Raw genomic sequence first — 12,192 nt, forward strand, 5'->3', positions numbered from 1 at the left:
CCACAACAGTGAGAGGCCCGCGTACCGCAAAAAAAAAAAAAAAAAAAAGGTGACCCTCTAGGTTTGTCCCCTCCGGGTCAAATGCAGACCCCTCAGGAGACCTCACTCACCGAGGAGGTGACCAGACTGCTGTTGCCACGGAGACTACTAGGCGTTCCGGTTGCCCTGGTGACGGATCCTCCACTCCCGGCCAGGGTTCCAGAGGCTTCAGTCAAGGCCCTTCCTCATCGGCCCTGGATCCTCTCGTCCCTCCCCCTCCCACCCTTCTTCAGAACTGGCCAGAGCTCCTTTGCGATTTTCTGCAGGTGTCCAAGTCCCCTCCTCAAGTTGTGACTTGCAGGCAAGGCCTCTCAGCACACAGCGCCTGCAGCCAGGGCTCGTCCACAACCACAAGCGCCTTCTCTCCCTCGGGGCCAATACTTCCCTTCCCCGCTTAAGACAAGATCCTGACCTAAGGACTTGTAACAGCCGAGACAAAGCCCAGAGGTATGTAGTCTCTCAAAAGGCCCCTCTTCCAAATCCTCGTTCCATTCCCTCCTAACACCTTCCTGTCCCTTCCCACCTCAGTCCAACCCCCTCCCATTCTCTACTTTTCATCCTTATCCTCTCTCTCCCCTACGTTTCTCCACTCAGTTCCCTCCTCCTCTTTTCCCTTTCCTCTCCTCCCATCCTCTGGTTCTTCACCCTCAGGCCCCTTTATCCACTTGCTGAATGTCTGGCCATCTTCCTCCCCATCATCCTACTCTCCCTCTGCTTTCTGACACAAACTTCCCCTTTGGAAAGGCCCTGATGAGTTTAAGAAACGATAAATATAGTATTTCTGGAGCATGGACAAAGGTAGAGACCAGGGGAAGGTAAGGCTGGAAATCCTTAGGCAGTGTTGCAAATGATGACAGGCCTTGAATGTCAGGGCCAAGAAATTTGGACCTAATTCTTAGGCTGAGTCACTGAGTGTTAATTCTTAAGCAAGGGAATGCTGTTGTTGGGTTTGCATTTTAGAAAAGTCTCGCCTGGGTCATTAAGGTGGACTGACCCCTTTTGGACATCCTTCCAAGATAAATTTGGCACACTCCACTCCCCACAGCATCCTGGGCTTACCCCAGCACAACACCAACTCGTTGGTATTGTCATTTTGGTTAACCTGTCTTCTTCCCAGATTCTTTCAACTGAGTCCAGTACCTGAGTAAAAGTGTTAAGATTAGGCTCTTTGTAGGAGTTACCTAAATCAATGAAAGAATGGGAAAGTGGATTAATATGCTGGGGAAGGCAGCAGAGGGGCAAAGTTATTACATAATCCAGGTAGAAAATGATGAGAACTTGAACAAAATTGGAGAGAAAGGAGAGGAGAGAATGGATTTGAGGGATATTTAGAAGTTAGGAAATATAGTCCTTGGTGCCCATTTTAAGATGTAGGCTGGGCTTCCCTGGTGGCGCAGTGGTTGAGAGTCCGCCTGCCGATGCAGGGGACACGGGTTCGTGCCCCGGTCCGGGAAGATCCCACATGCCGCGGAGCGGCTGGGCCCGTGAGCCATGGCCGCTGAGCCTGCGCGTCCGGAGCCTGTGCTCCGCAGCGGGAGAGGCCACAACAGTGAGAGGCCTGTGTACCGCAAAAAAAAAAAAAAAAAAAAAAAGATGTAGGCTGAGGGGTAAAGGAGAATTCTAGGATAATTCTCAGAGTTCAGTTTTGATGCCCTGTGGGACATCCATTTAGCAATGTCCAGCAGACAGTTGGGTATGACTGTGAAGTACAGGGGTTTAAAAAGGTCTGAGCTGGAAATATGGATTTAGGAGTCATCAGGTGTCATCAGCATACAGCTGGAAGCAGCTGAAGCCTTGAACATGAATGACATCACCAAGGGGTGGGGGAGGGGTCCCTAGACAAAACTAGACTGTGGTCATGGCATCCTCCTGCACTCTTGGGAGCAAACCCCCACTTTGGCTTGGTCTTCCCAGCCTCTAGAACTCCACAGCCTGACCTCCATGGTCCTAAGTTATGCCCAGAACCCTGCTCTTGGACCAGCCAAGATGCTATGTTAGGACCCCTCCTCTGCTACCATCTACTGATGGGATTCTGACTGCTTCAGCCTTTCAGTATGCGGTATGGGGTCTAGGCACATGGGTGAAGCTCCTAGCACCATACCCTGGCCCAGAGCTCATCTGGCTTCCCCCTTATATCTCAGGTACACTGAAAACTTTATCCTAATTCCATAGCCCCCTGTGAATCCTGACTTGCAGACCCTCCAATCCCAACCTAATGAAACGTGTACCCTATTCTACCACTAGATGGAAGCAGACAAGGTCACAGAAGAGCCTCATACCACCATGGATGCGGAAGAGAGCCTTTCTTCAAAGGACCCCTCTGCTGAGGACTCACAGAAGCCCCCTATCCCTGAAATCCCCTTAGAGCCTGCCCTCTCTGAAACCCCTTTAGAGCCCCTTGCCTCTGAATCTCATATGGTGCCATCCATTTCCCAGATCTCTTTAGAGACCCACACTGCTGAAACCCCTTTGGAGCCTTCCATCTCTGAGATTTCTTTAGAACCCTCTGCCTCTAAGGTCCCTTTGGAGACCCCTACCCCTGAGACCCAGTTGGAGACTCACATCTCCAAGGTCCCAGAGAAACACCTTACTTTTCAGACCTCATCATTAAGCTGTGTCTCTGTGTCTTCCTCTGATTATCTGAAGGAAGCCTTCTCTGAGTCTTCCTCCAGTGAGGGCTCATGGACAAGGAGGTCTATCCAGACCTCTGAATCTGAGAGCGTTCCAAAGCGCTCCCTTTCGGGCTTTCCAGCCCAGGTCCACCTGGACACATCTGCAAAAGATGGGGAAGAGGAAGAAGAGGGAGAGAAAGGGGTGGATGCCACTGACAGCACCACGCACGCAGCTCAGCCTGAACACCAGCTGGGCAAGAAGAAGGGGAAGAAAGAAGCCAGCCGTAATTGCTCCTGCCCTTTCCCCCTTTCTCATCACTGTCTTTGACCTGCCCCAGGAGGAGGAGATTGAGTTACTCTCTGACCTGGCCCCTTCTCTTAGTTTTAGGGCCTCCTCACTTCCCCTTAATTACTCAGCCCCTTCCTCCCCAGGTTACACCGTCTACCCAGTGGTCCCTGCTGAGCAGGCAGACCTGGTGGAAGTGACTAAGGCAATGCACAAAGGGAAGTTTGGTGCTCAGGGGAATTATCTTTTCCAGTGGGAGAAGGAGGCAGCCCTGAATGCCATCCAAACAGGTGAGCCCAGGCAGCCTTTCAGGGGCTGGTGACAGGCCCATGGACATCCTTCCATCCAACAGGATCTAGGAACCTGCCCGTTCAATGAATAGCCCTTGTGGAAATGGCAATGCCACCTGCCTGGAATCTGGGAGGGGAGCAGGCAGGTAGGCCAAGGTAGATGAGGGTGGATGCAGACAAAAAGTGGGGATATTCATATAAAACCAGGCAGGAACAGGTGGTTGAACGAAGGCTCAGATACCCTGCACCAAACAGATCCTAAGGCAGAGATGGCCCAGGACCCTGGACAGTTTCCAGGTGACTTGTTGCTCTGATATGGCAAAAGGCCTTAGTCCCCTTGGTGGAACTCCATTAAAAGGCTGTCATGGGGAATTCCCTGGTGGTCCAGTGGTTAAGACTCCACACTTCCACTGCAGGGGGCACGGGTTCAATCCCTGCTCAGGGAACTAAGATTCCGCATGCTGCATGGTGTGGCCAAAAGTTTAAAAAAAAAAAAAAAGGCTGTCATCACTGCAGCCCCTCAAGTAGTGTCTGAGGTATAATTGCCATTCCCCTGGTTCAAACTGCAGTCTTCTTCATCTGAAAGGTGGGCAATGACTCCCACATCAGTGCTTGAATTTGACTCTCCCAGGCCCTCAGGCTAGGGCTTGATCTATGGGCACTAACACTTGTTTACCTCTGCACCTCACCCGATCCTGCACTGTTGAACAGAGATCAGAATTCCTCTAGTGGAATCCTGGTCCCCGCCCACCCGCATTGTGACTCAGCCTAAAATCTGCCCTTTCAACCAAGCTTCCCTGTTGTAATGGGGCACTAATACCACAGGCTGGCAGTATCAAGTCAGAAGCAGCAAAACCAAAAGCCACATCTGGACAGGCTTAAGATCCTAAGAGACCAGGGGAAAGACAAGAAAATCTAGTTTGACAGGCACAGAATTGTGGATTGTTGTCCTGGCCAGAGTCAAAGACCAGAGGACACTAACTCTCATTCTCCTTATGGAATTTCAGGGCTTTGCCTGGAATATGGAGTCTCTCTTCCCCTCCTAAAGGAATTTGCTCACTCACTTATTCAGTCAAGCATCTATATTCTCTGAGCACCTATTCTGTGCCAGGTCCTGTGTTAGGACATCGATGAAAAGACTGACCCTTCCTTGGAGGAACTCACGGTCTAACGAGAATACAAGTGAACAGTCCATTATAATGCATTGTACTGTGATAGGAGTAGAATGAGAGCCACAGAAGGCAAGAGGAAGGGCCCCTAGACAGACAGGGGAGGTCAGGGACAACTTTCTGGTAGAGGTGACAGTTCACTGGAAACTTTAAATGAGAATAAGAGTCCTAGAGCTAAAGGCCCCACTCCTTGGGAACTCAGGACTCCTGGCTCGAAGTTGGGGTACTCTCAGCTCCACAGAGGATGAGAAACTCTGAGTGGGAAATGCTCTGGTTCTCCTCCCACATTTACTCAGCACCACCCTTGCCTTGTGGTGAGACTGACCTTGAAGCCAGACAGTTTCAGATCTCAAGGGTGGTGGCCTCTTGCTGGTGCCTGCTCTCAGGGATATGTCTTGGCCTCACCTTCCTTTCCATGCCTCCTTTCTCAGCCTCATAAGCTTATATTTTTGCTTTTCACCACTCATGACTTCTGGCCTCCCCCTTTCTCCTGACCCTTGGAGAGCCATAGGCAGCCCTTCTCAAGTTCACAGAGGGTATTAGTTCAGTAATACCAGGAATGCAGAAGGGAAGTATGAAGGTGCTAACCTGGAGAAGTGACAGAAGCCCTCCTCCTACCTCCTGGCACCAGGGCTGCCCAACCTCCTCCTCCTCTTCAGGTCCCTTCAATACTACACTCCTTAGGAGCCAGTCCCCACCATCTACTCTGCACCTGGCCCATCATCTTCCCTTTCCCTCACCTTAGACACTTCAAGGAAACAGAACAAAGGTGGACTCTAATGTTGGGAGGGGAGGAGATGAGAATCCACAGTCAGAGAGAACTCAGCGAGATACACGTTCATCGTCAAACAAAATTTCACATATAATCTTCCTGCTCGGCATTGAAGACCGTCTTCAGTTCCCTCTGATGGGCTGACACAGATGGAATGGATCCTAGGGGGGGGAGGGATCTGAAGACACTTGTGGGGCGATGAGCAAACCTTGAAGAAAAAAGTCTAAAGGGGTAGGGATGAGGACTCATGGGTAGAGATAGATACACACGAGGGGAGAGGTGAGAACACCTTGGGGGGAGCTTAGGCTATTTTTTCTTCTTACTTTTCCTTATTACTCAATCCCTCCACACCCAGGTCTCTATATTGGCTGGCGCTGCCCCCATCATCTATGGGACTGTTTCCGGATTGAGGATGAGTCCAAGTGCTTTTGTGGACACTTGTTGAGAGAGCACCAGATCATCTCAGGTGTGGAGTGATAACTGTCCTCTGTCACGTGTTGGGATGTATGAGAGCAAGTGTGTGTGTGTGTGTGTGTGTGTGTGTGTGTGTGTGTGTGTGTGTGTGTGTGTGTGTGTGTGTGTGTGTGTTGGTTTGGGGGAGGGGGTTGACATGGGAAAGCCAGGCCCTGTCAGGTGCTGGTCTAACCCTACCATCCATCCCGCTCGTCACAGACATATCCGTGCCCTGCAATGTGGGCCAGTGCCGCTGCCTCATGTTCTGCTTTATCCCATCACGCCCAGAGGAGGTGGGTGAGCTCTGGGTCAAGAGGTGGGCCACCTTTAGCCCCAGGGCTTGGAGAGCCCAATGTCGCTGCAAACACAGCCATGAGGACCACGCAGCTACCAGGTCCCATTCCTGCAGGGTCAAAGGTACCTTCCAAAGCAAGGGGAGTGCAGGGGTGCGCATGGGTTGGGATAGGTTGCAAATAGTTTGGGGATGCAGATGGGGAGCTGGGAGGAGAGACTTGGGCTTGCGGTTGGTGAGGAAGAGATGAGAATGCAGTCAGCCCCTGGGGAAGCCCCAGTACCCTATACTTTTCTTGGCTGCCCCCTTGCCCCAGGTTGTTGGTGCAACTGCTTTGCGCCTAATTTCCTCTGTGCGGCCTGTGACTGGTGCTGGGAAGAACATAAGACTTTCTTTGAGACTGAGGAGACCCGGCAGCGAGGAGGGAGGCCTCACGGTGAGGGGGCAACCTGGGGTAGGGGTCCACTCCAGGGTCTGTAATCAGAAGGCCAGGCAGGAAGGCACTCCTGCCCTCCACCATCCCATCCAGGACTATTTCACCCCTCCCTCCTGCATCCCATACCCGCACTGGTTTCCACCCCCAGGAGCAGATTATGTGCCTTTAGCGGAGATGCCTACCCTCCGAGAAGCCATCATCAACAACTCTGACTTTGAGGCCCTCCAGAAGAAGGGGCCCTCTGGCCGTCCCAGCTCCCACCCTAGTCCCCCTGGGCTCCCTAGCCCATGCAGTGTCCAGCCTGGCCCCATATCTGACCCCTGTACCTGACCCTTTCACCTCTGCTTCCCTCCTCCAGGGACAGACACTGTCAACACCTGGTGCAGGCCTCTGTGAGCCTGGCCCAGATCAGCAATAAAGGGAAAGCCACTGGAATCTGGCTGGCTCTGTATGAGGCAGATAGAGCCCGGCCCAGGGTAGACACCCTAGGACCTTGGGGTTGGCACCTACAGGGGGTGAGAGAGAGCACCAGGCAGGAGAGAGGCTGGATCCAGCCATGTGCCTCCACTGCACCCACGTTCAAACTGCTAGCTCTGGCATCAGGAGGAGAGAGTCGCTTCAAGGAAGCCAAGGAGGGAGGGGATTTCAAGAAGGAGCAGTGATGTTAGACACAGGTAGGGGCTCCAGTAAGACAAAGACTGAAGAGTGTCCATCGGATTTTGCAATCAGAAGGTCTTTGGTGACTTCAGAGGGTGCAGCTTCAGTGGTGCAGTGGACCAAACAGCAGTGAGTGTGAAGGAATTTCTTTAAGAAACTTAGACGAAAAGAGCAGGGAAGAAGTCAGACAATATCTACAGGGGGATGTGGGGTCAAGAAAGCATTTTGTATTTAGGAAAAAGGGAGGGGCCAGTAGAGAAAAAGACCTTGAAGGGTACAGAAGAGAAAGAGAGATGCCTGGTGAAGCTACATCCCAAAGATGGAAGGAGAGGATGGGGTCAAGGCGGAAGTGAAGGGATTCGCTCTGGATAGGAGAAACACCACTTCTTGAGACCAGGAGGAGGAAGGAGGACGGAAGAAAGGACGGAAGGAAGGATGGGGCCTTCACTGAGGTGCAGGGAGTAGGATCTGGTGGAAGTTGCCCTGTGAAGTAGGAGACAAGGTCAGCTGCTGGTGGGGGAGGAGAGGGATAAGAGTGGGAGGTAGGAGACAGGAAGAAAGGTGAAGGTTTGGGAAGGCTAATGAGGGAAACTGGAGAAAAACCTGATCGGTGGGCAATTAGGGATTCAGGTATAGCTGGAAGCAGGAACCTAGTTAGAGAAGCAGAGAAGCAAAATATTTAGATTAATGGGTGGTGACGGGAAGGGTATCAGGGAGGGTGATCAGGAAAATAATGCAAAAGAAGGCTTGAGGATGTGGAGGGAGCTGACCATACAAATAGGAACGTGAAGCCAGGAAGCAATTGACAGATTAAAAAAGGGAACAGTCAAAGGAACAGAAGTCTCATGAGGTCCAGTAGCAGATGTAGTGGTAGGGATCAAAGTACAGGAGACAGTGGCCAGAACATGCAGAGCGCTGCAGCTCTCAGATGAGAGCAGCTGCAAGTGATCACAAGAGCCTGGAGTGGAGAAGACTGTGGGCTAGGGGCCAGAGTCAGTGAGTGTTGGGGAGTGACTAGGAAGCCCATTGCTGATTCTTATGGGGAACAGGAGTTTCTGACACTAATGAGCTCTGTGATCTTAGACAAGTCACGTTCCCTCTCGGGGCCTCTGTTTCTGGATCTATAAAATAGGATAACCTCTGTGCTACCTGCCTCTATGAGAATCCGAAGAAATAACCAGTTTCAAAGTGTTCTGTACTCACCTACCGCTCCTGGCTGGTTTCCTCTTCCCAGCACCTTTTATCTCTTGCCCTTCTCCAGAGCAGCTCTAGGGGCTGCTGCTGTCCCAGAGGCACATGGACAACGGCAGCCTCCAGGGCACTGAAAAGGCCAGTGTACATCTCCTCACGTTTAGGGAGGCCCTCTATTATTCCAAGGAAAGGTATGCAACTTTGACTGCTAGAACTCCTGGGGGAAATAACAGGGTCAAATGTCTGTCCTTTGGAGGAGAAAGGACTCTCTAACGATAATATGGCTATTCAAAAGAAATCATTACTATCTCCAGAAGTAGAATTCCCCATTACTGGTTATTAGGCAATTAGCACCATGATGACCACTCACTAAAACCAACTCAGCTAATAGTCAACAATAAAGGAATGGTTACTGTGATAAACTCATTCAAGAAAGTATTATGCAGCCATTACAAAGTATATTTACATAGACTATGTAATAATATGGGAAACTGACTGTAAATGGAAGGATAAGAATATGTAATACATATGTATTATATATTATGGAAAAGGAAGTGAAAAAAACACCAAATGTTATTCATTCCACAAATAATTATTGGGCACCTATATATGTCAGGCCATGTGCTAAAAAAAAACAAAACAAAACTAACGATACGGTGGTGACTTTTCTCCTGTGTTAAACCTCAGACTAAAACTTTCCTGGTGTGAGTACATTAGCATTTTGTGACCCCATGTTTCTGATGTCAAAAAATATATATTCCAGCAGAACGAAATATACTTCTAACCTAGCCGTAATACATTTCCCTTGTCCTTCAAACTCGCCCGGCTCACTGAAAATGCCAGGCACGGAGCTAACCGTATCCCATACTTTTTCTGATTAGGAAATAACATTGGATACGTATTCCTTTGCTTATTAGTCGTGCAGCAAAGACAGGACACTCCTGGCCCCGCCCGTTAAAAAAAAAAAAAAGGAAAAGAAAAATGCGAAAACCGCCCCGAAAACAAACTGCAGAATCTTTAGTCTTGGAATATTTTAACAAGCACATAAACTAAGGAGGAACTGCCCTCAGATGAGTAAGTTAACATCTTTGAAAAGGTCAAGGGGCTGAAACTGTCCTTTTGGGGAAAATGCTGGGTATCTATCCCACCAGTTAAAAAACAAAACAAAACCCGTGCCCGTTCACCTTCAGGCCAACCGCCCGGCGACCTCCACCCGCCTCTTTCTTCCGGGACTCCTATCTGCCTGGAATTCCAGGGGTAGTGGTGGTTCCTGGGGCCAATAAGCGCGGAACGGCTCCTCTCCGAACCCCGCCCTCCTCCCGGCCAAGGCAATGAAAGGGTCCACGGCCTCTGAGCCTCTGCGCGGCAGGTGACGGAGCACCGCCCCCTTCCTCCCAGCCCACCAGTAGGGGCCCGACCCGAATAGAAGGAGCCAATACGATAAAAGCCCCACTACCCCCCCGCCCCCCCCGAGCCGCAACCTAAGCTGGGCCGGCCTTGTCTTGTGAGCCAATTGGAGGAAAATCCCACCTCCAGGTCTCTCAATCCTTCCAATGGATGAGAAACTATCTCACAGCGCAACTAGCGAGGGGATCCAATCGTAAAGGAACTTTCAGTCTGACTAGAGGACGAAGCCAAAGGAGTAGAAAATTCGCCCTCTAGTTGGCACAAGAAGCCAATGGGATGAAAAGATCCCGCCTCTACCGTGGCGGTGGAGCCAGTGGCGTGCCGGGCCCAGGAGCGTGACCCAATGGGATGATGGGGTTCGCTCCCGGCCGCGGGCGGAGCCAATGGCCGCCGCTCGCCGGCTCCCCGCCTCCCCACCTCGGCTGGCCACAGAGCCCGAGCGCTGGCCGGGGTGGGAGGTTCCCGCGGCCGAGGGGAAGATGGCGGTGGCCACGCTGTTGGCCGCCAGGCTCTGCGTTGCGCGCCGGGCGGTAGCGGTAGCGGGGCCGCGGGGGGCACAGGTGAGAGGTGGCCGTGGGGCGAGGAAGGGGTCCCGCGGGCTCTGACGCCCTCCAGGGCCGGGGGGCGCGTTCCTCCCCGGCTACCCCCGGCCTGCGCAGCCCTGCGGCCTCGCGGGGCCGGAGCCCGAGCGCCCGGCCGGGAACCTTGCCCCTCCCGAAGTGCAGGCTCCAGGGCTGTGCGGTGAGGTCGGACTGGTGGTCACAGCAGCATCTCTTAAAGCCTCGCTGCGAGAGAAACGAACTGGCGATGAACGACGCCCTGCACAGGCCCGGGCACCGAGGTCGACACAGGGTCAGTGCAGCGTCTGCTGCCATCTCCCAGCCGACCGAACGCCTACTCTGGGCAGCTCCTCAGTGCCCCCTGCGGGACGTGAGCTTTTTCTCCTGGGAGCCGGTCTTCTGCCCCGTCAGACTCCTGGCTTTCTACTGAGCACTAATGCTAACTCCCCTTCTTCTTCCTGTTTGCCAGAGCGACTCAAGGGGTCAGATTCATTCCGTCCCTTTTCCCCACAATGTGACATCTCTGACTTCAGCCTTCTCTCAGTCCCTGGGAAACTGGGCCTTCCCTACCCTCAATCCCCAGGGGCTGGGGTTGTGTTCACTCAACTGAACTCCTCCCTCCACCGATTCAGGGGACTGGAGTGAAAATTCACAGTAAGAGGTCAGATGTGACACCCAGACACCTTTGTGTCAAACAGGGCAATTGTATTAAAACCTGGATAAGATAGTTAACACGGCTTAAAGATCAGAAAACAAGTAATGGAAGTAAATGGAAACATTAACAAGGTGAGAGTAAACGGAAAGAGCTCCAAGTAGCTTTAAGAGATGATGCAAACCACCCCCCTTATATTTGAAGCCGAGAGAAGGGATTTATCTAAGGTAATTCAATAGTAAAATAGGAACTTGGACCTAAGCCTCCAGGTTCTCATTCTGGATCCTTTCCCTTGAACAGTGCTAGATTTCCTCAACCCTTTAGGAGCAGGAATCAATTGCACTGCTGAATCCTGCAGTGAAATCTGCCTGTTATCTAACCAGGCCCAGCACTATCTGGCCCTACTCTCTGCTGCTGATGCTCTGAAAGTGAGGAACTTTCCCTTTGAGTGGGAACCACTAATAGGTTCTTAGAAGGGTGAAGTTAATGGCCAGCCTCTGCCAGCCCCAACTAAGTACATGAAACAGGTATTGCCAGCTTCCTCCCTTGGGTGTGTCTGACCCACCTTCAGGTCCGAGGAGCTGCAGCTGTGACTGATGGGAACGAAGTGGCCAAGGCCCAGCAGGCAGCTCCTGGGGGGGCAGCCCCAACCATCTTCTCCCGGATCCTGGATCGAAGCCTCCCAGCTGACATTCTGTATGAGGACCAGCAGGTGGGGTGCCATTAGGACTCATCCCCTTAGGAATTTCATAAATACCATCCAGCCTGTTGAAATAACATGGTGGCCTCTGGCCTGTCATTGCTCCCAGTGTCTTGTATTCCGTGATGTGGCCCCTCAGGCTCCTGTGCACTTTCTGGTCATTCCTAAGAAGCCCATTCCTCGCATTAGCCAGGCTGAAGAAGAAGACCAGCAGGTGGGAAGAAAAGGGCCAGGGTTTGGCTGGGGGAGCCCTATACTCAGCTAGAAATTTTGCTCCCGGTAAATGAAGCCACATGTCTCCTTCCCCTTTCCCTGTAGCTTCTAGGACACCTTCTCCTTGTGGCCAAGAAGACAGCAAAGGCTGAGGGGCTGGGAGATGGATACCGACTTGGTGAGTGACGTTTGGCCCTTGAGCCTCTCACCTATGAATTCTCATACCTACCCCTCGGTATGATCTTCATTCTTTGACCCAAGCTCCATTTCAGTGATCAACGATGGGAAGCTGGGTGCACAATCTGTGTATCACCTGCACATTCACGTACTTGGGGGCCGACAGCTCCAGTGGCCTCCAGGTTGAACCTACCAAATGACCAAGGACCTCAGACTTGGATGCTTGGATGGGGGTGGGGAAAAACGGCACCCTGTAATGCTAATAAACTTGCTCTCCCTCAATTCT

The 12,192-nt window shown here is 51.9% G+C and overlaps 2 protein-coding genes across 4 annotated transcripts; both read left to right on the plus strand.

Moving 5' to 3' along the window:
* Positions 1-78: 78 nt before the first annotated feature.
* On the plus strand, positions 79-6,777 carry FAM221B (family with sequence similarity 221 member B). Its single transcript, XM_060154849.1, has 6 exons — positions 79-486; positions 2,284-2,905; positions 3,084-3,227; positions 5,524-5,634; positions 5,841-6,038; positions 6,230-6,777. The coding sequence occupies exons 2-6, from the start codon at positions 2,284-2,286 to the stop codon at positions 6,391-6,393; spliced, it is 1,239 nt and encodes a 412-aa protein (XP_060010832.1). The 5' UTR covers positions 79-486; the 3' UTR covers positions 6,394-6,777.
* A 3,250-nt stretch (positions 6,778-10,027) lies between these two features.
* Positions 10,028-12,188, plus strand: HINT2 (histidine triad nucleotide binding protein 2). Of its 3 annotated transcripts, XM_060154856.1 has the most exons (6): positions 10,048-10,164; positions 10,385-10,456; positions 11,388-11,528; positions 11,626-11,730; positions 11,835-11,907; positions 12,002-12,188. In XM_060154856.1, the coding sequence occupies exons 1-6, from the start codon at positions 10,084-10,086 to the stop codon at positions 12,091-12,093; spliced, it is 564 nt and encodes a 187-aa protein (XP_060010839.1). In that variant the 5' UTR covers positions 10,048-10,083; the 3' UTR covers positions 12,094-12,188. The 3 variants fall into 3 exon arrangements, with proteins under 3 accessions (XP_060010840.1, XP_060010839.1, XP_060010841.1); XM_060154857.1 differs by lacking the exon at positions 10,385-10,456 and having other exon boundaries at positions 10,028-10,164; XM_060154858.1 differs by lacking the exons at positions 10,048-10,164; positions 10,385-10,456 and adding an exon at positions 10,468-10,950.
* The last annotated feature ends 4 nt before the right edge of the window (positions 12,189-12,192 follow it).

This window comes from Lagenorhynchus albirostris, chromosome 7, assembly GCF_949774975.1.
Source record: "Lagenorhynchus albirostris chromosome 7, mLagAlb1.1, whole genome shotgun sequence".
NCBI classification, from domain to species: Eukaryota; Metazoa; Chordata; class Mammalia; order Artiodactyla; family Delphinidae; genus Lagenorhynchus; species Lagenorhynchus albirostris.

Coding starts and splice junctions, on each gene's coding strand:
- FAM221B (XM_060154849.1), top strand. CDS start 2,284: ATGGAAGCAGACAAGGTCACAGAAGAGCCTCATACCACCATGGATGCG. Junction 3,228..5,523: donor CCTGAATGCCATCCAAACAG/GTGAGCCCAGGC, acceptor CTCCACACCCAG/GTCTCTATATTGGCTGGCGC. Junction 6,039..6,229: donor CCATTCCTGCAGGGTCAAAG/GTACCTTCCAAA, acceptor CCCTTGCCCCAG/GTTGTTGGTGCAACTGCTTT.
- HINT2 (XM_060154856.1), top strand. CDS start 10,084: ATGGCGGTGGCCACGCTGTTGGCCGCCAGGCTCTGCGTTGCGCGCCGG. Junction 11,529..11,625: donor TTCTGTATGAGGACCAGCAG/GTGGGGTGCCAT, acceptor CATTGCTCCCAG/TGTCTTGTATTCCGTGATGT. Junction 11,731..11,834: donor CTGAAGAAGAAGACCAGCAG/GTGGGAAGAAAA, acceptor CTTTCCCTGTAG/CTTCTAGGACACCTTCTCCT.